At 42.3% G+C, this 27,683-nt stretch overlaps 1 protein-coding gene across 10 annotated transcripts in view; it reads left to right on the top strand.

Annotated features, from left to right (window-relative positions):
• Positions 1-27,683, top strand: part of CCDC62 (coiled-coil domain containing 62) — a 45,479-nt gene that overhangs the window by 7,997 nt on the left and 9,799 nt on the right. For 5 of the 10 annotated variants that reach the window (XM_027043904.2, XM_053206488.1, XM_027043909.2 and 2 more), the window contains 8 exons: positions 329-430; positions 2,137-2,308; positions 5,346-5,447; positions 9,639-9,727; positions 10,069-10,184; positions 12,291-13,019; positions 16,401-16,557; positions 20,772-20,897. In XM_027043904.2, the coding sequence (XP_026899705.1) occupies positions 329-430; positions 2,137-2,308; positions 5,346-5,447; positions 9,639-9,727; positions 10,069-10,184; positions 12,291-13,019; positions 16,401-16,557; positions 20,772-20,897 (1,593 nt within the window). The remainder of the gene's footprint in view (positions 1-328; positions 431-2,136; positions 2,309-5,345; positions 5,448-9,638; positions 9,728-10,068; positions 10,185-12,290; positions 13,020-16,400; positions 16,558-20,771; positions 20,898-27,683) is intronic. The other 5 variants (XM_027043912.2, XM_027043907.2, XM_027043906.2 and 2 more) reach the window with 5 other exon arrangements.

Below are 27,683 nucleotides of genomic sequence, written 5' to 3'. Positions count from 1 at the left end.
CTTCAGCGAAGGGAATCTCTTTACCAATCTGGTTTTCATTTGTTTATTTTCTTTTCTGCCAACCTAGAATTATACATGGAAGAGGTTGGGAAATAGACATTTATAAGCATAACCAGTATGATTCAGTAGGGCAAACATAAGTATTGGGAGGACGCTAGAGGTAATGGACAGATATTTGTATTCCTTTTTGATTGACTTGGCCTACTTTGTTACTAAATAAAAGGTACAGAAAAAACAAAACGGAACACTGAGCACAGATTGCGGCTAATGATAGTAATGAAAGCTTTTAAATGATTCAATTAGTATTTTATGTGTTGTTTTCTTGTAGGCTAGAAATGAAAACCTCAGCAACACTTTAGTGGAACTTTCTGCTCAGGTAGGACAATTACAAGCTCGAGAACAGGCTCTCACTACAATGATAAAGCTAAAGGTAATTCAAATAATAATACCTCCATCTGCCAGAGCACTTTGAACTTGATAAAGTGTCGTCACGTACATTATCTTACTTAAGTCCCATTGCAAATCGGATGGTAGAGCTACCTACCAATGTTGCTCTGTCTTTTAAAATTCTCATTTTAGGGGCATCTGGCTGGCTTAGTCAGTGGAGCATACAACTCTTGATCTCCAGGTTGTAGGTTCAAGCCTCAGGTTGTGTGTAGAGATTACTTATACATAAAAAAAATTAAAAAAAAATTCTCAGAAAAGAGGGAAACAAGTTTAAAATGGTGTCTCTAAGGAGGCACCTGGGTGGCTCAGTCGGTTGAGTGTCCGATTTTGGCTCAGGTTTGACGGTTTGTGAGTTCGAGCCCCACGTTGGCTCGCTGCAGTCAGCCTCAAGCACAGAGCCTGCTTCTGATCCTCTGTCCCCCTCTCTCTGCCCCTCCCCCGTTTGCACTCTCTCAAAAATAAATAAAAACAACAACAACAACAATGATGCCCCTAAGGCCTTGAGAGAGGAGGCAGGACTCCACTTTTGGTCTCTGTCTCCAAGGTTTGTTCCATGGTTTAGCATGTCTGGATTAACTTGTTTTCTTCTGAGGTATCCAATGTTATGTCTCATAAAGTCATTGCCAGTTAGATTGCTTGTTAAGTTTTTTTTAATGGAGAGAAAAACTATTAGCAATCAAGTAGTTGATAGAGCCACTAACATGCCATGATCAGTGATTGGCAGTCTCTTCTGCTGTCACATATGTTTGGCAGCTGGAGAATAAGAGAGTGATTTAGGTATAATGGGACGCTCCTGGTAATTCATGTGTGATTTCCCCCAGCAGTTTACTGTTTTAAAGTGGTCATGGGCAAGCTTTCTTAACAGGGCCACCTGGGTGGCTCAGTTGGTTAAGTGTCCGACTTCAGCTTAGGTGACAGTCTCAGAGTTCACGAGTTCAAGCCCCACATTGGGCTCTGTGCTGGCAGTGCTGAGCCTGCTTGGGATTCTCTCTGCCCCTCCCCTGATCATGCTCTGTCTCTCTCAAATTTTTTTCTAAAATTTTCTAAATTTTTCTAAATTTTAAAAAAATGTTTATTCATTTTTGAGAGAGAGAGAAAGAAAGAGAGTGCAAGCAGGGGAGGGGCAGAGAGAGAGAGGGAGACACAGAATCTGAAGCAGGCGCCAGGCTCCAAGCTGTCAGCACAGAGCCTGACATGGGGCTCGAACTCACAATCATGACCTGAGCTGAAGTCGTACGCGTAACCAACTGAGCCGCCCAGGCACCCCTGGAGTCTGCCATTTTAACAAGCTGAAAAGAAGGGAAGAGAGAGGCCCATGGGATTTATCTGTAGTGCAGAGAGTAAGGCCCGTTCCAGCGGCCAACAGCTCTCCTATTGCACGATCGCACTGTGGTTATAAACTTTCTGAGACCACAGGCTGTGGTGGTTCATGCATGGTTGCCGGGGCAGCTAACTAGGTGCAAATTGGAGCTCCATCTCTGACTAGTTGCGTAACCTTGGACTTTTTACCGTTGACTCCTCGTCTGTCACCAGCCGATAAAGGTAGTACCTACCTCAGAGAGCCCCTGTGGAGATTACGTGAGTTAGCAGTGAAGTGCCTAGAATGGAACCTGGCTCATAGCGAGATCTTATCCTGATTAGTTGGAACTTAAAAAATCTTACAGAACAGTCTTCACATTTGGTTTTTAGGACAAAGATATTATCGAGGCCGTCAATCACATTGCAGACTGCTCAGGAAAATTTAAATTGTTAGAGCATGCCTTGCGTGACGCTAAGATGGTGGAGACTTGTATTGTGAAGGAGAAACAAGATTACAAGCAGAAATTGAAGGCACTGAAAATTGAAGTCAGTAAACTAAAAGGTAAGGAAGAGATATCAACTCAAGCATTTTACCTCGGGCACATATTTCTTCATGTGGGTTCACTTCATCTTGTGATTGAGGGTAGGTCTGGCCTTAGGTCCTACCATGAAATGTTCATTGCACTTGTATATAATTATGCTACAGGGTTTTTTTTTTTTTTTTTAAACATTTCTTTATTATTAAGAGACAGAGAGAGACAGAGCATGAGCAGGGGAGGGGCAGAGAGAGGAGGAGACACAGAATCCGAAACAGGCTCCAGGCTCCGAGCTGTCAGCACAGAGCCCGACGCGGGGCTTGAACTCACAAACCGAGAGATCATGACCGTAGCCGAAGTCGGATGCTTAACCGACTGAGCCACCCAGGCGCCCCTATGCTACGGTTTTTGTGTTACAAAATAAATAACAGACTTGGGGGAAAGTGCATAATGCATTATATTTTCAAAATACTCTTGCCTTTGCTGGACCAGTTAGCTCTTGTTAATTTATGCTTTGTAACAACCAGTGACTATATCTCAGTGGCGTGCAACCGTAAGCATGTGATAAGTTCATGTATCAGCCTGATGGGAATTGGCTTATGTTGCTTGGGCCCAGCCGAGCTGCTCCTCTGGGGGCTTTATGAGTCTCACTTCTCCCTGCTGGTAGGCTGGCCTGGGCACTTTTCCCCACCCAGGGACGACTGGCTGGCTCAGTCAGGAGAGCATGTGGCTCTTGATCTCAGGGTCATGAGTTCAAGCCCCACGTTGGGCATAGAGCTTACTTTGTAAGTAAGGAAAGAGAGAAAGAGAGAAAGAAAGAAAGAAAGAAAGAAAGAGAAAGAAAGAAAGAGGGAGGGAGGGAGGGAGGGAGGAAGGAAAGAAGGAAGGAAAGACGAAGAAGCAGAGACACATGAGGACCCGACATACCCTCACTCTGTTGGCCAAAGCATCATGTGGCTAAACCCAAAGTCCAGCAGTGGAGAAAGATCTGTCCCTCCCCGGGAGGAGCACAGGGCGGGGCTGAGGAATTGCCACAACACACCTGCCAGAGCGGCTTTTTGGCGCATGTTTTATTTTTTGAAAATTCCTGTTGTGTTCTCATTTTCTATTTTTGTTCTCGGAGTAACTCATTCATTTCCTTCTGAGTAATATTACTTGAAGCTTTATAGCGAAATGGAGGCTAGGTGTACCAAATGGGTTAGTCCTATTTACGTGAGTGTGGATGTAGGTGATGGAGTAAAAGCTTACCTTTTCCTACAGAGAGCATGGAGGTAGGCCCACTTTTCTTTCCCTTTCTCTCTCTCTCTCTCTCTCTCTCTTTCTTTCTTTCTCTTTCTTTCTTTCTCTCTTTCTCTCTTTCTTTCTTTCTTTCTTTCTTTCTTTCTTTCTTTCTTTCTTTCCTTTTTAATGTTTCATTTATTTTTGAGAGAGTGCAAGTAGGGGAGGGGTGGAGAGGGGGACAGAGGATCTGAAGCAGGTTTTGTGCTGACAGGAGCCAGCCCCATATGGGGCTTGAACTCACCAACTGTGAGATCATGACCTGAGCTGAAGTCGGATGCTCAATCGACTGAGCCACCCAGGCGCCCCGGTAGGCCCACTTTTCTCTGGCCATTCCCCACCCTGGGGCAGAGTAAATGGTCATCGAGCTACACGTGAGCATAGGCTCTCACCATGGAACAAGCAACCTTAGAATAACAAAGCTGTATTTTGGTGGAAGTTACTCTGGCCTCTGTCCTTAGTGGAGTGCCTCGTTGTTAGAAGGTAGAGGAAAGTAAAGTATCTTCCAGACTGAGAAGGCACTTTGAGAGGGAAAGATGAAGCAAGCCATTCCATACCATTCACATGGAGTTTTAGTCAGGGTCGCTTAGTGACAGGGGGATCGGGTGGCCCATGATCCTGGTGCTACATGAGCTACTCTCCACGAAATCCCGACTTTAATCCATAGCCTTTGTGGAGTGAGGGGCATTGTGGTGAGGTCAAGGGTAGTTGTCTAAAGTGGTGCCATCTGTGCACCAGAGGGACGATCAGAATAAGCCGTTCTGAATTCCACGTAGGGCGTGCGGTAACCTCCAAGGGGCCTGGAGCACACAGGCCCGAGGTCATGGTGCTGACATGAACCAGACGGAGTCGGCATTTTCAGTTCTCCTGCACCCCTGAGCCAGTGAGTCGCTGTTGAAGCTGTGCAAGTTTCTTGTGGTCGATTTAACTTAAAAGACTCAGCCTTCTAACATCTTGTTCTGGTGATGCTTTGGCTTGGGCCAAATCATAGGCTTTGTCTCCATTTGTAGCTTCAGCTAAAACCATAATCACACTGTAAGCCCCTTGACAGCAGGCACGGACTCTGCCATCTCTTTAAAGGATGACAGGGCAATGGGCAGTGGACTAGAGAGCGAGGGCAACGAACTCAGTCCGGGTGGACTGGGAAGGCGGCTTTGAGGAGGACATCTGAGCAGAAGCTTGGATGGCGAGGAAAGAAGCCATGTGAGGATCTGGGCCCAGAGCCTTCCAGGCAGAAGGAACAGCAAATACAAAAGCCCTAGGCTGGGTTTTGAGCTTGGGCCACGTCCAAGGAACAGAACAAAGAATGGGGAGAGTGACAGCCAGGGCCATGCAAGGCTTAGGGTAGTGAGTTTAGATTTCATCCTAAGTGTGGTAGAGCTTTTAGCGGAGAAGTCACATGAAGAGTTTTACTTTTAAAAGATTACCCTGCGGGTCCTGGTTGGCTCAGTCAGGAGAGCATGTGATTCTTGATCTTGGGGTTGTGAGTCTGAGCCCCACATTGGGGGTAGAGTTTACTTAAAAAAAAAAAAAAAGAATAAGATTACCCTGGTTGTTCTTTGGATTCTAGGCTGTAAAAGAGAAGCCGGTCAGGGATATGGAAGCCTGACAAGGGTCACTGCCAGGGATGCAGTGAGATTCAAATACGAGGCATATTTTGGTTGTAGCTCCAACAGGATTTCACATGGATTGGAAAGGGTGCCGAGGGCATGAGGTATTCAGTGTATATAGCCTTCTAGGAACTAGTATTTATTTGAGGACTTTTGTTTTCTTCTATTTGTGAAGAGGATCTAAATGAAAAGACAACAGAAAATAACGAACAACGAGAAGAGATCATTCGCCTCAAGCAAGAGAAAAGTTGCCTGCATGATGAATTGGTTTTTACTGGTAAAAATAGAAATTAATTTAAGCGATTGAATAGTTATATATTTGTAACCTAAACTTTCTATGGTACGACCACAACAGACTGAAGGAATTACACCTCTCTCAAAATAGTAGTTTTTTGTGTTTTGGTTTTTTTAACAGCCTTTAAGGGACAGGGAAGGACCAGTCAGGGAATATTAAAGTCGTTAAAAAAAAAAAAAAAAAAAAAAAAGGGCGGGTGCCTGCGTGACTCAGTTGAGCGTCAGAGTTGGTTTTGGCTCAAGTCATGATCTCACGGTTCATGAGTTCGAGTCTCAGGTCGGGCTCTGGGCTGGCAGTGTGGAGCCTGCTTGGGATTCTTTCTCTCTCCTTCTCTGCCCCTCCCCTGCTCTCTTTCGCTCTCTCTCTCTCTCCCAAAAATAAATAAACAAATTTTATTTTATTTTTTTGAAATGTTTATTTTTGAATGGGGGGAAGGGCACAGAGAGAGAGAGAATCTCAAACGAGCTCCTTGCTGCCAGCACAGAGCCCAGTGTACAGGCTCAAACCCATGAACCATGAGATCATGACCTGAGCTGAAATCAAGAGTCAGACACCCAGCCGACTGAACCACCCAGACGCCCCCTAAATAAGGAAACTTAAAAAAAAAAAAAAAAAAGCAAATTTATCACTAGTTTAACTTAGGTCCCCTCAAGATAGATATAAATATTGCATTCCACCCACCCTCCACCACATTCTCCCACACTGCCCACTGTATATACCCCACTAGTTTCCACTAGTTCAGACCTCTCCCTCTCCACTTCCAGTCGAGAACCACTGATGTACAGATCTTCTCTCTGTCCTTGCCAGCCAAATTTTATTAGGCTTTCATTCTGGTAGTTTGTATGAGGAAAATCATAGAATTGGAGGTGAAGTTTCAAACAGAATTAATTAAATTGACATATTTGGGGTTTATTTATACACACCCTTAATGCCCTTCCTTCTAGGAGAATAAATTTCTTAAAGGGCAAAATGCATTATTAATATTTTTTCACATAAAATGAAATTCTTAATTTTAAGGTCATGTGATTAAAGATTGGGGAAAATGCAGTTTTCTACCAGTAGAGGTCACTGTTTTCATTATTTCTAGGATTGCTGTCTCAAAGTAGTCTATTAAAAATGTATGTGTAAATGAGATATACATGTATCCTAAAGTCATATATGTATATATATAGCTTTACAGTTGAATTCAAACAATCTTTGGGTCAGCTTTTGTGTGCCAGGCACTCTGCTAGTTGCTATGAAGCTCATAGGCCCACAGAAAATCTAGTACTATACAGATGTGAACACAATGCTGTGGGAGGTCGGAGGAAGGAAGATATTTACAGTATATTTTAACCGTCTCCCTTTGTTTTGATTTGGCAATTTTTACTCCTACATCCTATTGTGTATTACTAGGATGTATTACAGATTATGGAATTTGTTAGATAATACTATAATAAATCCATTTTGTGAATAATTTTATTATTTTTTATGTTGATTTATTTTTAAATGTTTATTTTGTGCGGGGCGGGGAGGGAGGACATGAGTGGGGGAGGGGCAGAGAGAGGAGGAGAGAGAGAATCCCAAGCAGGCTCCATGCTGTCAGTGCAAAGCCTGATATGGGGCTTGATCTCATGAACTGTGAGATCATGATCTGAGCCCAAATCAAGAGTCAGACACTTAATCAACAGAGCCACCCAGGCACCCCTCCTAAGCTTATCTCTTAAATACCTTTTCTTTCTTTTTTTTTTTTTGTTTATTTATTTATTTTTGAGAGAGAGAGAGAGAGAATGAGAGAGAACACAAGCAGGGGAGGGGCAGAGAGAGAGGGAGACAGAGAATCCCAAGCGGGCTCCATGTCACTGGCGCAGAGCCTGATGCGGGGCTGGAACTCACGAACTGTGAGATCATGACCTGAGCCAAAATCAAGAGTCAGATGCTCAACTGACTGAGCCACCCAGTTTCCCCTCTTAAACACCTTTTCTAGTCATACCACTGTCTCAAACAATTTTTGTGTGTTTAAATTATAAAAGTGAAGGAAGCCTAAAATAATTTTAAAAGGCTTAATATGGTAATATCCTGTCAAATGCTATAACTGAAAATGAACACATTTTATTTGAAGCTAGAAGATGTCTTAAGACATCTTAAGATGTCTGTTAAGTTCAAAACTTTTTTTTCTCTCGTTGAAGATGAAGTGCTTCACATAGATGATGTGTTTCTTTGTTTTGTACATAACTGCTTATAAGAAGTTTGCAAATAAAGTGATGATACTAGTTCATATTTCTGGGGTCCTGACTGTCCTGTAAACGAAGCCCCGTGGCATTGAGTGATTGATTGCCTAAGGTCTCCTGGTCAGTAAAAGGCAGAGCCTTGACCGGATGTGGTGGGTGCAGACTACCAGGGTCCTTTCCCCTCTGGTGTCTTTCTTAGGCTGCTCGCTCAGGCAGCTACCAGCAGAGTCCGACATCTCTTTGTTTTCTGTGACCACAGAAAGAGTGGTCCCACCGCTTTGATCTCTCAGCTAAACCCCGCCATGTAGAAAAGTATCTGACCGAGCGAAACACCGATATTTACAGTAGAGTTGCCTCTTATGCACTAGTAGATTATTCTAAAGTCCGAGATTAAGGCAAAGTTCACATATATTTAAAATTACCCGTGAACTCCAAATATGGCTTTTGGTCAGGGGCCGTACTGTATCCAGAGTATCTCGAGTATCTCAAAATACTAGGAATTACACCCGGCGTGTCACAGTGCTGCTAATAACGAGAGGCAAGCGGAACTGAGCCCAGCAGAGAGAGTCACAGATCCACTGTGGGCATTACTTCCAGTTAAACTAGCTGCCATTCCTTTTTTAGTTTTTTCTTTGTGCTTATAATTGAATTCACATAAACTGAATGCAACTCTGCATAAATAGTGCAGGCGCACTGCATTTATATGCTCTCATGATGGTGTTGACGCCTATAATGCAAAGAAATAAATTCAGAACGGAGTAGAAAAGACGTGATAGTTTCAAGCTGACAACGTGGCTTTCACTGAACTTCTCTTCACGTTTTCCATCTTGTGCACGCGGATTACCTTTCAAAGGTGAGATGATGCTGCAGACCCATGTTGGAAGGGCTGAGCATGAGCCACGCTGGGGAGACTGGGCGGCTGTGCACAGACCTGTCTGGCTCCTTCCTGCAGCTGGTGCCCTGACCCCCAGAGCGGCTGTCCAGTGGAGTTACAGTCCGCAGCAAAGCACGGGCCTGTGTCCTCACGTGGTCTTTGCGATGTCCAGATGGAAAGTGACGATAAAAACTTTTGTCCTTTTTCATGTAAAATGAAAACGTAGAAAAATGACATGTAGAAGGTGTTTTATGAAAGAACCATAGATAGAAGTTACACATTTTTATTGAGATTGTCTCCGATTTACTTCGAATTCAATTCATGTAGTTACAGGGTCATTTTATACATTTAGTTTGAACTTCTTATAAAGTTACTGATTTTTTCTGAAGTGAAGCATTTATTGTTGATTTCTGATTTCTGTGTGAGTCACTTTATTTCTCCTTTAGTGTAATATTAACGTGTTTTTTTTTTTTTTCTGGTACTAGTCTTTGTATAGCACTTCAGATTCTTTTCTTCCTATGGGTTCTCAATTTACCAAGTTCTGAAACCGTTTTATCTATTTATTCATTCATTCATCCATTCACTCATTCATTCTGTTGATAAAGGTAATATGTTGTTTGGGTTTTTGCAATGAAAATGCATTCATAAGTTAGTCATGTAATGTGAACAAATTTTTAAAAATTAAAGTAATACATATTTTATCATGCCCCCTCCCCCAAAAAAGAGAGAAAAATAATTGTTATTAGTCCTCCCATCCAAAAAAGCTTATTTTAATATTTAATGTACTTGTTCTCAGATTTTTTATCTTTGTGTCCGTGTATATAAACGCACAGTGTGATTTGATCATACAGTTGATACAATTCTGGATCTTTTCTTTGACTCAGCATTAATTACACTGTGAAAATTTTCAAGTTTGGTGAAAGATCTAGTCAGAATCACAGAAAAAGCTCTTCCCAGCCATGCATTTTGCAAATTTTAAGTTCAGGAACAGGAGGAAAATGTCACTGGAACATTAAATTTTTGGAAATGAAGAGGTTTGTGTTGATATGGCTGATGAAAAATATTTGAATAACATTTGTTGTTAAATAGCACAGAGAGAAAAAAGGAAAGATGAGTTACTTGATATTGCCAAGTCAAAGCAAGAACGTACAGACGCAGAACTACGTAATCTGAGACAGGTACGTCCCCGGTTCCCCTGCCCTTACTGTTAGGTGGGACACGTTTATAAACAAACATCAAATTAGGAAAAGCGTGTGTCTGCCGATTTTTGCTTATGGTGCTTTTAGTGTCCTAAGTACATTAAAGGTATGTCACCTTTAGCATAATCAGTAGGGTTTGGCTTATGGTAACGAAAGGTTAGGAAACCAGTTATACTAACAAATCTCAGTGCTAACATAGGAAAAATTAAAGCAAACATATTTAGCATATGTCTCTAGTCACCATCTGATGTGTTGTAACATTTGAATGTTGACTCAATACAGTTTTATTGTCACAACTTACTTATCAATATTTATGGCAGATTTATGTAAAACAACAGAGTGATCTGCAGTTTCTTAATTTTAATGTGGAAAATTCTCAGGAATTATTACAGATATATGACTCAAAGATGGAGGAATCAAAGGTTCTGGAATCCAGGTAACCTTAGTAAGATGCTGTTAGTATGATCTTGTATATTATTTTATCGTTCAGTGTGCTTATTAAGTACTTACTGTAGACCGGTATTGACCGTCATTCCCTAAGGGATAGGGAATAAATATATATGAGCTAGTAATTACCATTATAATCCTGTGTTGTAATGAGACCTGATCTGAGAATTTTAGGTACGATCCTGATTTAGCCACTTGATGAAAGAAATTCATTAGCATTATCTGTGTGTCTGTTGTGTACAGGGCTTTGAGCTCAAGTGGAAACCGCAGAGGTGAATCATGTCCTCTTTCAGGCGCACTTAGTGTGTAGTGTTTAGCACTCACGGGGCTGGGTGTGGGCAAAATAAAGACACCTAGGACATAGCACTTGCCTAAAAGAAATAACGCCAGCGAATGGTATACATAACTGGAGTAGGAGTTCAGCTAGCTGAGGGTGATCTCTGATTTTAGCTGGATTTTCCTGTTTTCCTTGTTAACAGAAGGAGACACCTTTTCATACCTCTAACAAGCAGTGTAGTGTATGAATTAAATCGGTCTCTGTAAGGTTAAAATACAAATATATGAGGTGTGGTTTAATTTAACAGGCATACAGCTGCCCCCACAGTTACATTTAGTCTACTTTTCCAAGCACCAGTGTTACGTGGGAGTCATGACCGGGCACAGGAATGAGGGCAGGTCCCCACCGCTGGGGGGGGGGGTGAGGGGGGGTGTAACCGCGCAGGTGTGGAGGCCGCCCTGCGCTCCCAGCAGCCCCTTTGCTGGTGGTTAGCAGTTGCAGCGGTGGACGTGGGGAGCGACTGTCCCTCCGGACAGTGTGACTGCTGTGCTTTACTTTTCTTTTGAGGCCTTCTGCTGGGGGGGCAGGGGGGTAGTTACATTTGGCTTTGTGTCCCAGCTGTTGCTGCTGCTGCTGCTGCTACTTACCACACCAGCCCAGAGTTCTCTTGCAGGCAAGAGCCCCCATCACACTGGCTTTTGCCTTGTTTGGACCTCATTGCCCGTGGGAGGCACTTGGGCGAGATGCATGAAGTTACTCTCTAAGAGCGTGAAATGGCCTGTGCCATTCTAGAAACGTGGGGGTTGAGTTGTCTGAGGGGTCAGAACTCTACAGATCAGAATACCTGAATACATGTGACATGAAGACAGTTTAGTTAATGGTGTATCCTGTTGTATAGCGTTCTTAATCTTCATTTTATGCACACATGCCTTTCTTACTTTAGACCAGCTTTCAGTATATCGCTGTGTAAATATCCAGCAGATAAATGGGTCGGTCATGAATGCAGTATGGTAAACACATTTGGCACTTTCCACTGTATCTCTGTCCCTTGAATCTCTGTCCCCTTTCAGTCCTGGCTTTACTTCTGTTTACTGTGACACTAATAGGAAGGGGAATAACAGACCAATGAACAGGCATTTACGGACTACCTAAAGTATGTCAAGGGCTGTCCTGAAGTGCCAGGAGGACTAAAGAGGCCTATACATTAAGAAATTTGCAAGTCGGGGCTCCTGGGTGGCTCAGTCCGTTAAGCGTCCGACTCCGGCCGGGGTCATGATCTCACAGTTCGTGGATTTAAGCCCTACATCCGGCTCTGTGCTGACAGCTCGGAGCCTGGAGCCTGCTTTGGATTCTGTGTCTCCCTCTCTCTCTGCCCCTCCCCACCCCTGCTCTGCTCGTGCTCTGTCTCTCAAAAATACGTAAACATTAAAAAAAAAAAAAAGAAAAAAACTTATGAGTCTACTGAAAAGACAAGATATATACATGAAAGTTGGTGAACAATATAGTTATAATAGGAAGTTTGCTGCATGATTAGAGAATACATACAGTAAAGCAGTAACCGCAGTATAGGCAGTAAGCACGGGGGAGTGGAAGGCAGGAAGGGAAAGTAAGCGTGTGGGCTTGCTGGTCAGAAAGACTTCCTTGAAGTCAGGTGGAAATCGGGCTCTGAAGAAAGAATACATATTCTACCTTACCTTTTCATTTCATACAAATGGGTCTTAATAGGATTTAGCTCAACTAATGGGGTTTGAGTGAAATATTTAGAATGACGGTATTAAGTGTATCTTATAACTTACGTTTTTTGTAATGCCACCATAGCAGAGACATGTGTTTGTCAGACCTTGAGAATAACCGCCCAAAAGTCGATATTAAGAGAGAGAAAAATCAGAAGTCACTGGTTAAAGACCCAAAATTTGAGACCACGTTGGTTCAGCAAAATAGGTCAGACAAGAGCCCTTGTGATGTATGCAAAGAGAAGAGACTACAGGTTAATACTTCATTTGGGGGGAAAAGTGTAATTGCTGTCTCATCTCTATTTACAAAAGACTTGCTGGAGAAGCAAAAGTCTTGGTCTCTGGGAGGAAAAATGCCGATGGAAGCCGAAAACAAAAGTACATTTTGCAAGATCCATGCAAAGTCACCAAAAGGGAACGGGATAGAGATTCAGAATGAAGAGAAACAACTCTTGGAAACATCAATGTCCTTATCTGATGAGAAACAGTGGCATGATGTTAACGTGTACCTGGGCCTGGCCAGCTGTTCTGGGGCAAAACAACCGGAAAAGCTGAATGTTGAACGTCAAGATGACATGGAAAGGTCTGGAGTCTCCTGTTGCCATAAAAATGAAGCCTGTTTGGGGGAAAGTGACATATGGGAATCCAAGTGCTGCCACCCGAGTAACTTCATAATCGAGGCACCAGGCCACATGTCTGACGTGGAATGGATGAGTATTTTCAAGCCTTCCAAAGTGCAAAGAATCGTTCGCCACAAATCCGTGTGTACTTGTGCAGAAAGTGCCAGCGGACGGAAATACAACTCCTCCACGAGGTTAGTGATGTTGGCATTGTTAACCCCCGGGGACCCCACATGCTGTGCTTGGAAATGGAAAGGGCATTAGCCACTCGGCGCTCACTGGGAAGCAGAGAGCAGTGTTTGCGAACAGAAATCACGTCTGGGGCCAAACGGTTACTCTCTTCATCACCACATAGTCGAGTTTCTGATTGTGCAAAGAGACTCTATTAGATTCCAGTGAAAAGTTTGTACCTAGGACTGCTTCTGAGGCAAAGGTTTTGTTTGAAAACAAAGCCAGTTGTCATGAGTTGGGCAAATTTTTTTTTTTTTTTTTTTTTAAAGCTAACAGGTCACTTTACGGAGCAGAATGCCGCTCTGGAGCATTCCTCACCCCGGATCCCGTGTGAATCGATAAGCTGTTTTTCTGCAGAGATTACATTCCCTAGACCACAGATAAGAATTTCGCCTCCACCTGCCCCCCCAACCCCCCAGTGACATATTTCCGTATCCAACTGCTTCTGCCCTTGTGTTCATTTTACATTTCCCAAACCTTCTCACCTTTTGAATTCATGCAAGAAAAATAATATTTGTACATAACAAGCTGAGAAAGGTTAATGTTTTTTTTAAGAGAAGAAAATGGATTAGCCATTAGCATATGCTGCATTATTCAGGCTCATCTTATCGTTAGACTTGCTGAATCTTGGGGCGCCTGGGTGGCTCAGTTGGTTAAGCATCCAACTTCGGCTCAGGTCATGATCTTGCGGTTCCTGGGTACAAGCCCTGCATCAGGCTCTGTGCTGGCAGCTAAGAGCCTGCTTTGGATTCTCTGTGCCACCCTCTATCTCTCTCTGTGCCCCTCCCCAGCTTGTGCTCTCTCCCTCAAAAACAGAGAAACATAAAAAAAAAACTTGCAGAATCTTGTGGCTGAGGGGCGCTATAATAATGTCTGAAATTTAAAAAAACTTTTTTGGGGGGAGGGGTAGGAGGGAGAGAGGGGGGAGAGAGAGAGAGAGAGAGAGAGGAGAGAGAGAGAATCCCAAGTAGACTCCATGCTCAGTATGGAGCCTGATGCAGGGCTTGATCCCGTGACCCTGAGATACGACCTGTGCTGAAGTTGAGAGGTGGACCCTCCATCGACTGAGCCACTCAGGTGCCCCAATGTGTGCAATTAAAAAAAATTTTCAGTGTTTATTTATTTTTGGGAGAGAGAGAGACAGAGCATGAGCAGGTGAAGGGCAGAGAGAGAGGGAGACACACAATCTGAAGCAGGCTCCAGGCTCTGAACTGTCAGCACAGAGCCCAAAGTGGGGCTTGAACCCATGAACCATGAGATCATGACCTGAGCTGAAGTCAGACACTCAACCAACTGAGCCACCCAGGCACCCCTGCAATTTTTAAATAAAACCTAGCTCTTTGTTCTTAAATTACAGAAAGAATGAAGTTTCTATATTGAGAGCCTTATTTCAGTCGTCACGCTGACTTTCATAGGACTTTATGATTAAAATTTCTTTCTGGTAATTTCATTATTTGGATTTTTCTTTGGCCCTTTTAGAAGCCTAAGTCATTTAAAAATCACACATGAGGTTCTGGGTGGCTCAGTTGGTTAAGCATATGGCTCTTGACTTCAGTTCAGGTCGTGATCTTATGGTTCATGGGTTCAAGCCCCATGTCGGGCTCTGCCCTGGCAGTGTGGAGCCTGCTTGGGATTCTCTCTCTCCCTCCCTCTCTCTATCCCTCTGTCTGTCCCTCTCCCTCTTGCGTGCTCTGTCTCTCTCTCTCTCTCTCTCTCTCAAAATAAATAAACTTAAAAAAAATCATACAGATAGTTATTGCCTGTTGTGAAATTTTAAAGTAAAATGGTGGTGCCACTCAAAGTTATCTATTTGTATTTGTTTTTAACAGATTTTCTTTAAATAATTGCAAGTTATCAGTAGAGCACAGCTGCGCATTTTCACTGCTGAGCGAAGAATACACATAGATTACGGGGAAAGTTTATGGTAGTTTTTTTTTAATGTTTGTTGAGTGCATGGTTTAACAACATTATTTAAAAAATTTTTTTTAAGTTTATTTATTTATTTTGGGTGGAGGGAGAGAGAGCATGTGTGTGCACACAAAAGGGGAGGGGCAGAGAGAGGGAGAGCCAGAATCCCAAGCAGGCTCCGCACTGTCAGCATAGAGCCTAGTGCGAGGCTCGAACCCACAAACTGTGGGATCATGACCTGAGCCAAATCAAGAGTCAGACACTTACCCCATCAAGCCACCCAGGTGCTCCTTCTTTTTTTTTTTTTTTTTTGAGAGAGAGAGCGTGAGCAGGGGAGAGTGGCAGAGGGAGAGAGAATCCTATTTAGGCTCTGTGCTCAGCCCCTATGTTAGGTTTAAGAGCGCAGTGGACATATATAAAATTTAACATAGGAAAGAAATTCAAATTTACATTCGGAGTTTTCTTTCAAGACCCTTTTGACCTCCCTGGTTTGAAATACTTGACAGGACTCGTGCTGCCAGCAGAGGGGCGGTGCCCACACGTCACCTGACAAATGCGTGGCTAAACACAGAAGATAATTATGTTCTCCCTTAGAGTATAAGCACTTACTGTGTACCTACTTTATTATCGGGCTGAATGCTCCCGTTTGTTCCACCATCCCATGCCAGCCAGACCACGGGGGGGTTACCTGTGGAGGGAGAAGCCACGGGCAGCCTGCTCCCCTTCAGTTACAGGGCACGTGGGAGGAAGGGGTGCCAGCTTTTGCCATTCATTCTGCTTTGAGCCCAAATATCCTACCCCGAAGCTTGGCTACACAGCTCTGTTCTCCGATACCGACGGCCTGCAGAAGAATGAAGAGCCACACGGTGCTGTCCGAATCTCACAAAAGGGTTGGACTTTTAAAAACCATTAACAAAAATCAACTTCACAAACCAAAAACCCAAAATTTTCACAAGTTTAACCTGTGTTAATTTTTCCCCTCCCTTTTGGATGATTTTCCTTCATTTTCTTTTCTTTTCTTTTCTTTTCTTTTCCTTTTCTTTTCTTTTCTTTTCTTTTCTTTTTTCTTTTCTCTTCTTTTCTTTTCTTTTCTTCTTTTTTCTTTTTTCTTTCCCTTCCCTTCCCTTCCCTTCCCTTCCCTTCCCTTCCCTTCCCTTCCCTTCTTTCTTTTTGGAAGGGGGATGGAAATTCCCTATTCTGTTGTTACCCTCTAAGAATTCTGTTTTAATTCTGACTGCAAAGGGTATGCATTAATTGATAATATTCTACTCAATTATTCTCTTCAAATCTCTAATGTTCTACTCAAACTTGAGCTTCTTCATTAAAAAGAAAAACAACATTTTTCCTGTTGAGATAGTTTGAAGTGTAAGAGTATTGGTGACGCATGTTTGCCAGCACTTTAAGATGTCTGTCCCGTTTGGTTTTATCGTTTGTAGTGAGCTGTTTGCCATCCAGCATTCCCACTGTTTGGGTGCTTCAAAATCTGCGGCACGAGAGGATGAGAGATTGATAGAGACAGGGCCCTCTCCTGATACAAAGAACTCACCTAAGATTTTGTTATTCAACAAAGAGGCACCATTGTCCAATGAGAAGGTTTGTATTTTGCTTAGAGATACCCAGCTCATTCAAGCGAGACTCCTCCCCAGCATGCTTTTAATTCTCCTGTAGTACTGTGGTTCGTGTGCTTAATTTTGATCATTCTTCAGGGTTGTTTTTTTTTTTTTTTCCCCTAAACTATGGGACTTTAATTATATCATTTAACTGAAGTCACAGTTACTCACCTTCTATTTCCTTTAAATATTAGTCTATAGGGATGCCTCTGTGGCTCAGTTGGTTAAGTGTATGACTCTTGGTTTTGGCTCAGGTCATGATCTCACCGTTCATGAGTTCAAGCCCCACAACAGACTCATGCTGACAGTGTGGAGCCTGCTTGGGATTTTCTCTCTCTCTCTGTCTCTCTGTCTCGTCTCTCTCTGCTCCTCCCACGCTCACACATGTGCTCTCTCTCTCTCTCTCAAAATAAATTTTAAAAAACATAAAAAATAAATGTTATTCTATAGAGTTAACTCCAGGCCAGATGTCCCTCAGGCCCTCCTGGTGACTGATAGATACATACATACTACATATATATGTGCATACACATATTTTAAATATAACAAAAAAGACTGTAACAAGCAATTGTGCACCTACATTCAGATTTAACATGTTTACCTTTGTCACATTTGTTTTATTTTTCTTGTTCAAGAAATGAAATACTCCAGATAAAGTGTGGGTCCCACGTGCCTTCTCCCCTCGCCCACTCCCCCCACCAGTTATCACTATCCTGAAGTTGCAGTCATGCTTTTTCTTATGCTTTTACTACTTAAAAACATATATTTAAACATTACATAATGTTTTGTGTGTATTTAAAATGTGCGTAAGTGGTAAAAGACTGTCTCTATCCTTTTGCGATTTTTCCAACTGTGTGAATATTTTGTGACATTTATCCATGCTGATACTTGAAGACTTAGTCCCTTCATTTTGACTGCTGATCAATATGTAGTCTATTGATTGAATAAATCAGTTTGTTCATGCCCCTCCTGATGGTCAGTGAGGTTGTTACTGCACTGTCACTGTCACACATGAGCCGGTGCCTTCACCATAAATGGGATCCGCATTACAGCTCTGTCAGAGTGAAAATAAAGTTGAAGTGAACTTAATTTTTTTTTTCAACTTTTTTTTTTTTTTTTTTTTTTGGGACAGAGAGAGACAGAGCATGAACGGGGAAGGGGCAGAGAGAGAGGGAGACACAGAATCGGAAACAGGCTCCAGGCTCTGAGCCATCAGCCCAGAGCCCGACACGGGGCTCGAACTCACGGACCGCGAGATCGTGACCTGGCTGAAGTCGGACGCTTAACCGACTGCGCCACCCAGGCGCCCCATGAAGTGAACTTAATTACTTCTGGCTTTACTTGGGGAAGATAACAGGCTATGAAACTGATCTGGGTTCACATCCTTGTTTTGCTTTGTCTTAGCTCAATGACCTCAGTAAAGTTATTTACTTTCTTTGAGCCTCAGTTTCTTCATTTGCAAATATGCAATAATAACATTACACTTGCTTGGTCTAAATGAGATACTTTAGGGCCTGGCCCCTAATGGGTATTTGATGGGTGTTCTCTTTGTTAAAACTTGACCATACTAAGTGTTGACTAGAATCTGGAGCAACTGGGACTTTCATTCACTGGTGGTGGGAAAAGAAAATTCACTTTGAAGAGCACTTGGGTAGTTTCTTAAAAAATTAAATATACATGTACCATATGACCCAGCTATTCCACTAGAGCAATGGAAACACGTCCATACAAAGACTTGCACGTGAATACTCAAGCAGCTTTATTTGTATTAACTGAAAAACTGGAAACAACCCAAATATACATCAGTAGGTGAATAGACAAAATGATGCCTGCATGCAGTGAGGTACTTCTCAGGAGTACAAAGGCATAAACTACTTACGATACACAGCACAGGTGAATCTCAAGATGATTATGCTGAATGAAAGATGCCACATAGACAAAAATATGAATGTGTTTATATAAAATTCCAGAAAAGGCAAACTAGTCTCTGGTGACAGAAGACAGATCAGTGTTGGCTGGGAATGGGTGGACGGACTCCAGCAGGAATTCCCAGGGGGCATAGGTTTGCTTCCCTGTCCGTTGTGGGTGTGGTGTCAGTCAGGGCTGTGTACATAGGTAAAACTCAGCATATTATGTAGCTTAATTGTATAGTTAAAAAAATTTTTTTTTTCAACGTTTATTTATTTTTGGGACAGAGAGAGACAGAGCATGAACGGGGGAGGGGCAGAGAGAGAGGGAGACACAGAATTGGAAACAGGCTCCAGGCTCTGAGCCATCAGCCCAGAGCCTGATGCGGGGCTCGAACTCACGGACCGCGAGATCGTGACCTGGCTGAAGTCGGACGCTTAACCGACTGCGCCACCCAGGCGCCCCAATATAGTTTTTTAAAACATTTATTTTTGAGACAGAGACAGAACGCGAGTGGGGGAGGGGCAGGGAGAAAGGGAGACCAAATCTGAAGCAGGCTTCAGGCTCTGAGCTGTCAGCACAGGCAGGGGCTTGAACTCACAAGCCACAAGATTATGACCTGTGCTGAAGTCGGACACCCAACCGACTGAACCACCTAGATACCCCAACTTAATTGTGTAGTTAATTATATGTTGATTATACCTCAAAGTTGTTAATTTTTAAACATTTGTTTAAATGTTTATTTTTGAGATAGAAACAGCACAAGTAGGGGAGAGGCAGAGAGAGACAGAGACACAGAATCCGAAGCAGGCTCCAGGCTCTGAGCTGTCAGCACAGAGCCCAATGCAGGGCTTCAACTCATGAGATCATGACCTGAGCTGAAGTCAGACACTTAACCGACTGAGGCCCCCAGGTGCCCCTCAGAGATGTTAATTTTTTTAAAGCTGTTAGTATGAGAGGAAATGTTAGTTACTACCTTTTCAGTTCTTGTGAGACCTTTTTTCAGGGTTGGTACCTATTTTTTGAGGCAGTATATATATTACATGCTTATGTTGTCCATATATATGTATATATTTGTGTGTGTGTGTGTGTATGTGTGTGCACACGCACGTGCTCACACACACAGATATATTCACTCAGCAGGTATTTATTAAATGTCTTCTAAATCCAGGTCAGTAGTGATCATCTTTGTTCCTGGAACATTAGACTTCACTTTTCTTAGCAAAAAATAGTCTAGGTACTTTCAAGAGTGGTTGTCATGCTAAAACTTTAGATCCCAAAGTTGAAAATTAAACAAGAACAAATTAAGGCACATATCCACATATTTTTATATTATTTGTTTAAAAATTTTTAATGTTTATTTATTTTTGAGAGAGAGAGAGAGAGACTGAGCACCAGCAGGGGAGGGGCAGACAGAGAGGGAGACACAGAATCTGAAGCAGCCTCCAGGCTCTGAGCTGTAAGCACAGATCCCGACTCGGGGCTCAAACTCACAAACAGTGAGATCATGACCTGAGCTCGTAAGCTTAACTGACTGAGCCACCCAGGTGCCCCTTAAAAGCTTACAAGCGTTTAATGTTAAAATTACATTTTGCAAGTATTTTGAAATACTAATTAGCATGATAATTATGACTTTGGAAAGTTAATTTAGGAGAGTTAATGCCTAGGATTTTTGTTTTTTTAAAGATTTTATCTTTAAGTAATCTCTACACCCAGTGTGGGGCTCGAACTTACAACCCCAAGATCAAGAGTTGCACGCTCTACCTACTGAGACGGCCAGGGGCCCCAGCCTAGGATTCTTTTTATTGCATGGATGTTACTTAATTAGTTGTAAGGTCTGTTGAAGTCAAATTATTTAGCAAAGTAGGTTCTTTTTTTTTTTTTTTTTCAACGTTTATTTATTTTTTGGGACAGAGAGAGACAGAGCATGAACGGGGGAGGGGCAGAGAGAGAGGGAGACACAGAATCGGAAAGAGGCTCCAGGCTCTGAGCCATCAGCCCAGAGCCTGACGCGGGGCTCGAACTCACGGACCGCGAGATCGTGACCTGGCTGAAGTCGGACGCTTAACCGACTGCGCCACCCAGGCGCCCCAGCAAAGTAGGTTCTAAGAAATAAATGAAATTTGGTTCTTCTAGTATTTCATGTCCAGCTTTGATATGTAATGCCTAAAGTCAAATAAACATTAGTGGGTGGTTAACATTTGTGTTTATCACACTGTGCTTGTAAACATAAACATTTCAAAAACGCTTCTTGATTTCTTGAATGCTTACGTTGTGTTGTCTTCCCAGGACGACTTTTCGCCCACAAGCAAGCTCCAGCGTTTGCTGGCAGAGTCTCGGCAGATGGTTACGGACCTGGAGTTGAGTACCCTGCTCCCCATCAGCTCTGAGAGTTTCAGCAGCAGTGCCAATAATGTATGTGTTTACTTTTCCTTTGACCCCCTCTGTGTATCCGAATACTCCACTGAGTACTCTCGCGCAGATGTCACTGGTCGGGCATCCCTTTCTGCTAGAAGGAAAGTTCCTGTATGTCTCTGAGACAGAGAGGTAGCACACTGGCTTCGAGGACGAGGGAAAAATCACACAAAAAAGTCACTGTGCCCCAACTTCCTCTTTCTAATTACCTGGGCGTATGAATATAAATTCTTGGGATATAAGATTACATATTTTACTATAGAAAACTTCAAATACAGAAGTAGGAAGAATATTAAAATCACAGACCTTCAACGTTCTGCCATTTTTGTTTTATCTTCCCCTATCCGTACATGTTTTCTTAGCATTTTGAAGCAAATCCTAGACATCATATCACTTCACTCATAAAAACTTCATTATGTGGGGTACCTGGGTGGCTCAGTCAGTTAAGCGTCTGACTTCGGCTCAGGTCATGATCACGGTTCATGAGTTCGAGCCCCGCATTGGGCTCTCTGCCGTCAGCGCAGAGCCTGCTTCGGATCCTTTGTCTACCTCTCTCTCTGCCCCTACCCTACTCGCACTCTCCCTCTATCTCAAAAGTAAATGAACATTAAAAACAACAACAACAAGAGAAAACAAACAAAAATAATAACTCAGGGACACCTGGGTGGCTCAGTAGGTTAGGCATCCAACTTCGGCTCAGGTCATGATCTCACAGTTTGTGGGTTCAAGTCCTGCATCAGGCTCTGTCCTGACAGCTCAGAGCCTGGAGCCTTCTTTGGATTCTGTGTCTCCCTCTTTCTCTGGCCCTCTCCCGCTGTATCTTTCTCTCTCTTTCAAAAATAAACATTAAAAAAATTTTTTAAAAACTTTATTATGTATCTTTCACAGATAAGCATTTAAAAAAATAGTTTTTTTTTTAATTTTTTTTTTCAACGTTTATTTATTTTTGGGACAGAGAGAGAGAGACAGAGCATGAACGGGGGAGGGGCAGAGAGAGAGGGAGACACAGAATCGGAAAGAGGCTCCAGGCTCTGAGCCATCAGCCCAGAGCCTGACGCGGGGCTCGAACTCACGGACCGCGAGATTGTGACCTGGCTGAAGTCGGACGCTTAACCGACTGCGCCACCCAGGCGCCCCTAAAAAAAATAGTTTTAACACTGTCATACCCAGCCAAGTTAACAATAACTTGTTAATATCAACCTAATGACTAGACCATGTTAAGTTTTCCCCATTAATCTAAAAAATGCCTTTTTACTCTTTATTTAAATCAACCAAGGTCCATACTTGGCATTTGGATATGTCCTTTAAAGTCTGTCTTGGGGGCGCCTGGGTGGCTCAGTCGGTTGAGCGTCCGACTTCGCTCAGGTCACGATCTCACGGTCCGTGAGTTCGAGCCCTGCATCGGGCTCTGTGCCGATGGCTCAGAGCCTGGAGCCTGCTTCAGATTCTGTGTCTCCCTCTCTCTCTGGCCCTCCCCCCATTCATGCTCTGTCTCTCTCTGTCTCAAAAATAAATAAATGTTAAAAAAAAATTTTTTTTTAAGTCTGTCTTGGGGCGCCTGGGTGGCTCAGTCAGTTAGGAGTCCGACTTCAGCCCAGGTCACGATCTCGCGGTCCATGAGTTCAAGCCCCGCATCGGGCTCTGGGCTGATGGCTCAGAACCTGGAGCCTGCTTCCGATTCTGTATCTCCCTCTCTCTCTGCCCCTCCCCCGTTCATGCTCTGTCTCAAAAATAAATAAACGTTAAAAAAAAAAAAAAGACTTAAAAAAAAAAAGTCTGTCTTAAGGGGCATCTGTCTGGTTCAGTCAAAAGAGCACACTACTCCTGATCTCAGGCTCATGAGTTCGAGCCCCACATTGGGTGTAGAGTTTACTAAATAAATAAATAAATAAATAAATAAATAAATAAATAAATAGAAATAAAGTCTCAATCACTGTCAGGTCCTTCACCGTCTTCCTTCCTCCTTTTTCTTCTTCCTCTTTCTTCTTCTTCTCCCTTTGTTTTTTGTTGTTTTTTTTTCTTTCTTGCCATTTAGTTGTGGAAGAAACACTGGGTGATTTGTCCTGTAGAATTTCCCACGTTCTGGATCTTGCTAATTGTCCTCATTGTTATTTAACACATTCCTGTGTCCTCCATGATTCCTAAGAACTGGTATTTAGATCTAGTGACTTGGTTAGACTTGGGATCAATTTGGCGTTTTCCTTTTGGCATCACTGCCTCACTGGCGATGCTGTCTCTGCCTATCCATCACATCAGGAGGACCCGGATCTCTCTCTGGTTGTGCCACCTGTGGATGTAAAGGTTCATTGGAAGTTCAAGAGTTGGTCAGCCTGAGCTTTTATATTTATAAAGTTCACTTAATGATTTTAGCATTCTTTGATTACTGTTACTTAGAGCTATTATTTCACTAGCAATTACAACATACTCATTCTAAATCTGTCATTCTTTTGGGGGAGTGTTTTACATGTTAATTTTAACTGCTTTTTCTGAGCCCAGTAACATTTCAGTAGCAATGATGTAAGTTGCTTTGTGGATTTTATAGCCTTCATATAAATAGTGAAAAGAGCATTGAACTTGAAATCGGGATACTGGGGTTCCAGTTTCCTAATCTCTAAAATAAGAGCTTAGAACTGAGGCTTTAGATTTAAGATTCCAGGTACATTACTTGGGTGTGCTGTGTGCATAAAGATATATGAAAGCCACAGAGTTAAACTTCTTTGTGTCCCTGACCAAAAAACTAAAATAAAAAAAGGTCTGTACGAACACTGAAATACTTCTTTTAAAATCGGCTTTGTACGAGGTAAAAGATCTATACGCTGAAAACCATAGAAAGATTATGAAAGAAACTGAAGAAGACACAAAGAAATGGAAAAACATTCCATGCTTATGGATTGGAAGAACAAAGATTGTTAAAATGTTGATACTACCCTAAGCATCTACACGTCCAACGCAATCCCTATCAAAATGATACCAGCATTCTTCACAGAGTTAGAACAAACAATCCTAAAATTTGTATGGCACCACAAATGACCCTGAATAGCTAAAGTAATGTTGGAAAAGAAAACCAAAGCTGGAGGCATCACAATTCTGGACTTCAAGATGTATTACAAAGCTGTACTCATCAAGACACTATGGTACTGGCACAAAAACAGACACGTAGATCAATGGAAAAGAATAGAGAACCCAGAAATGGACCCATAAATATATGGCCAACTAGGCTTCGACAAAGCAGGAAAGAGTATCTAATGGAAGAAAGACAGTCTCTTTAGCAAATGGTGCTGGGAGAACTGGACAGCAACATGCAGAAGAATGAAACTGGCACCAAGAACCATAAAATATCTAGGAATAAACCTAACCAAAGAGGCGAAAAATCTACACACTGAAAACCATAGAAAGCTTATGAAAGAAATTAAAGAAGACACACAAAAAATGGAAAAATATTCCATGCTCATGGATTGGAAGAACTTATATTGTTAAAATGTCAATACTGCCCAAAGCAATCTACATATTCAACGCAATCCCTATCAAAATAACATTGGCATTCTTCACAGAGCTAGAACAAACAATCCTAAAACTTGTATGGAACCAGAAAAGACTCCGAATAACCAAAGCAATCTTGAAAAAGATAACTGAAGCTGGAGGCATCACAATCCTGGACTTCAAGCTATACTACAAAGCTGTCATCATCAAGACAGTATGGTACTGGTGCAAAAACACTCAGATCAATGGAACAGAATAGAGAACCCAGAAATGGACCTACAAATGTATGGCCAACTAATCTTTGACAAAGCAGGAAAGACTATCCAACAGAATAAAGACAGTCTCTTTAGCAAGTGGTGCTGGGAAAACTGGGCAGCGACATGCAGAAGAATGAACCTGAACCACTTTCTTACACCATACACAAAAATAAACTCAAAATGGATGAAATACTTAAATGTAGACAGGAAACCATCAAAATCTTATAGGAGAAAATAGGCAGCAACCTCTTTGATTTAGGCCACAGCAACTTCTTACTTGACATGTCTCCAGAGGCAAGAGAAATAAAAACAAAAATGGCCTCACTTCTGCACAGCAAAGGAAACCATCAACAAAGCTAAAAGGCAACTGACAGAGGGGCGCCTGGGTGGCTCGGTTGGTTAAGTTTCTGACTTCCGCTCAGGTCATGATCTTGTGGTTTGTGAGTTTGACCCCTGCATCCGGCTCTTTGCTGTAAGCACAGAGCCTGCTTTGGATCCCTCCCCTGCCCTGTCCTTCTATTCTCTTTCAAAAATAAATAAACATTAAAAAAAAAATAGGCAACCAATGGAATGGGAGAAGATATTTGCAAATGACATAATGGATAAGGGTTAGTATCCAAAATCTATAAAGAACCCACCAAACTCAATACCCCAAAAACAAATAATCCAGTGAAGAAATGGGCAGAAGACATGAATAGACACTTTTCCAAAGAAGACATCCGGATGGCTAACAGACACATGAAAAGATGCTCAACATCACTCATCATCATGGAAATACAAATCAAAACTACAATGACATACATCCTCACACCTGTCAGAGTGGTTAAAATTAACAATTCAGGAAACAACAGATGTTGGTGAGGAACCTTTTGCACTGTTGGTGGGAATGCAAACTGGTGCAGCCACTCTGGAAAACAGTATGAAGTTTCCTCAGAAAATTAAAAATAGAACTACCATACAACTCAGCAACTGCACTACTAGGATTTTATCCAAAGTATACAAAAGTATATAAAAATGCTGATTTGAAGGGGCACATGCACCCCAATGTTTATAGCAGCGCTATCAACAATAGCCAAATTATTTATGGAAAGAGCCCAAATATCCATTGACTGATGAATGGGTAAAGAAGATGTGGTATGTATACACACACACACGCGTGCGCGCATGTGCACAAGCGCATGATGGAACATTACTTGGCAATGAAAAAGAATGAAATCCTGCCATTTACAACAATGTGGATGGAAATGGAGGGTATTATGCCAAGTGAAATAAGTCAGAAAAAGACATATCATATGATTTTGCTCATATGTAGAATTTGAGAAACTCAACAGATGAACATAGCAGAAGGGAACATAGCAGAAGGAAAGGAAAAATAAGATAAAACAGAGAGGGAGGCAAACCATAAGAGACTCCTAAATACAGAGGACAAACTGAGGGTTGCTGGAAGTTGTGGGGGGATGGGTTAAATGGGTGAGGGGCATGAAGGAGGGCACTTTTCGGGATGAGCACTGGGTATTACATGTAAGAGATGAATCACTGGATTCTACTCCTTAGCCAACTGAGCCACCCAGGCGCCCCTCACTGGATTCTACTCCTGAAGCCAAGACTACCCTGTATGTTAACTAACTTGAATTAAAAAAATGAAATAAAATAAGATCAACTTTGTAGACTTTAATGCCTAAGTACTTATTCCTTAATGAAAACCAACACAGATCGTTAGTTCAGTAAGTTTAGATAAATGTATATACACTCATTTAACCAATATCCCAGTCAAGATATAGAACATTTCCATCACCCCAGAAAGTTCCCTCATGTTCTTTGGCGTGGACTCCCCCTTTCCCCTACTCCAGGGAGCTACTGCTCTGATTTTGATCATGGAAGAATAGTTGGCCTATTCTAGAACTTCGTATAAATGCAGTCATATGATATGTACTCTTTGTCTAGGTTCTTTCAATAGAACTATTTTGAGATTTGTCCATGTTGTTGTGTATACTGGTACTTCACTCCTTTTTATTGCCGATCAGTATTCCATTGTATGACGAGACCACAGTTTGTTTATTCACCTGTTGATGGGACACGTGGGTTGTTTGCAGTTTGGGGCTATAATGAATAAAGCTGCTATGAACATTTTTTATATAAACCTTTTGTAAAATGGAAATATGTTTTTATTTCTCGAAGGAAAATACCTAAAAATAGAATCACTAGTTATAGGACAGGTGCATGCTTAACTTTTTAATAAACTGCCAAAGTGTTTTTCAGGGTGGTTTGTACCATTTGCATCCCTGCCAGCAGTGTATGAACATTCCAGGTGCTCCACATCCTCACCAGTGCTTGGTTTTGTCAGTTTGATTTGATTTGATTTGATTTTTTTTTTTAACGTTTATCTATTTTTGAGACAGAGAGAGACAGAGCGTGAATGGGGAGGGGCAGAGAGGGAGACACAGAATCGGAAGCAGGCTCCAGGCTCTGAGCCATCAGCCCAGAGCCCGACGCGGGGCTCAAACTCATGGACCGCGAGATCGTGACCTGAGCCGAAGTCGGACGCCCAGCCGACTGAGTCACCCAGGCACCCCTTGTCAGTTTGATTTTAGCCATCCTGATAAATGTGAAGTGGCATCTGGTTGCCATTTATTATTTTGTTGTTTTTTGACAGTGTGAGTGGGAGAGGGGCAGACAGAGGATCTGAAGCGGGCTCCCCGATGACAGCAGAGAGCCCAGTGTGGGGCAGGGGCCCCGGAACTCACAATGGACTGAGCCACCCAGGTGCCCTCATGTGGTTGCCATTTAATTTCCATTTTCCTGATAACCTAATGATGTGCATCTTTTTGTGTGCTTATTGGCTCTTTATATGCTTTTGTGAAGTGTCTGTTCAAGTCTTTTGCCCATTTTAAGTTTGAGTTGTTTCCTTTATTATATTCGGTTGTAAGGGTTCTTAATATACTCTGCACACAAGGCCTCTGTCTTTTGTCAGATATGTTGCAAATATTTTCTCCCACTTTGTGGTTTGCCTTTTTATTTTAAGTGTCTTTTGAAGAGCAGAAATATAAAA

This window comes from Acinonyx jubatus, chromosome D3, assembly GCF_027475565.1.
Source record: "Acinonyx jubatus isolate Ajub_Pintada_27869175 chromosome D3, VMU_Ajub_asm_v1.0, whole genome shotgun sequence".
In the NCBI taxonomy this organism is placed as follows: Eukaryota; Metazoa; Chordata; class Mammalia; order Carnivora; family Felidae; genus Acinonyx; species Acinonyx jubatus.
This window is presented reverse-complemented; position numbering and strand designations above follow the sequence as displayed.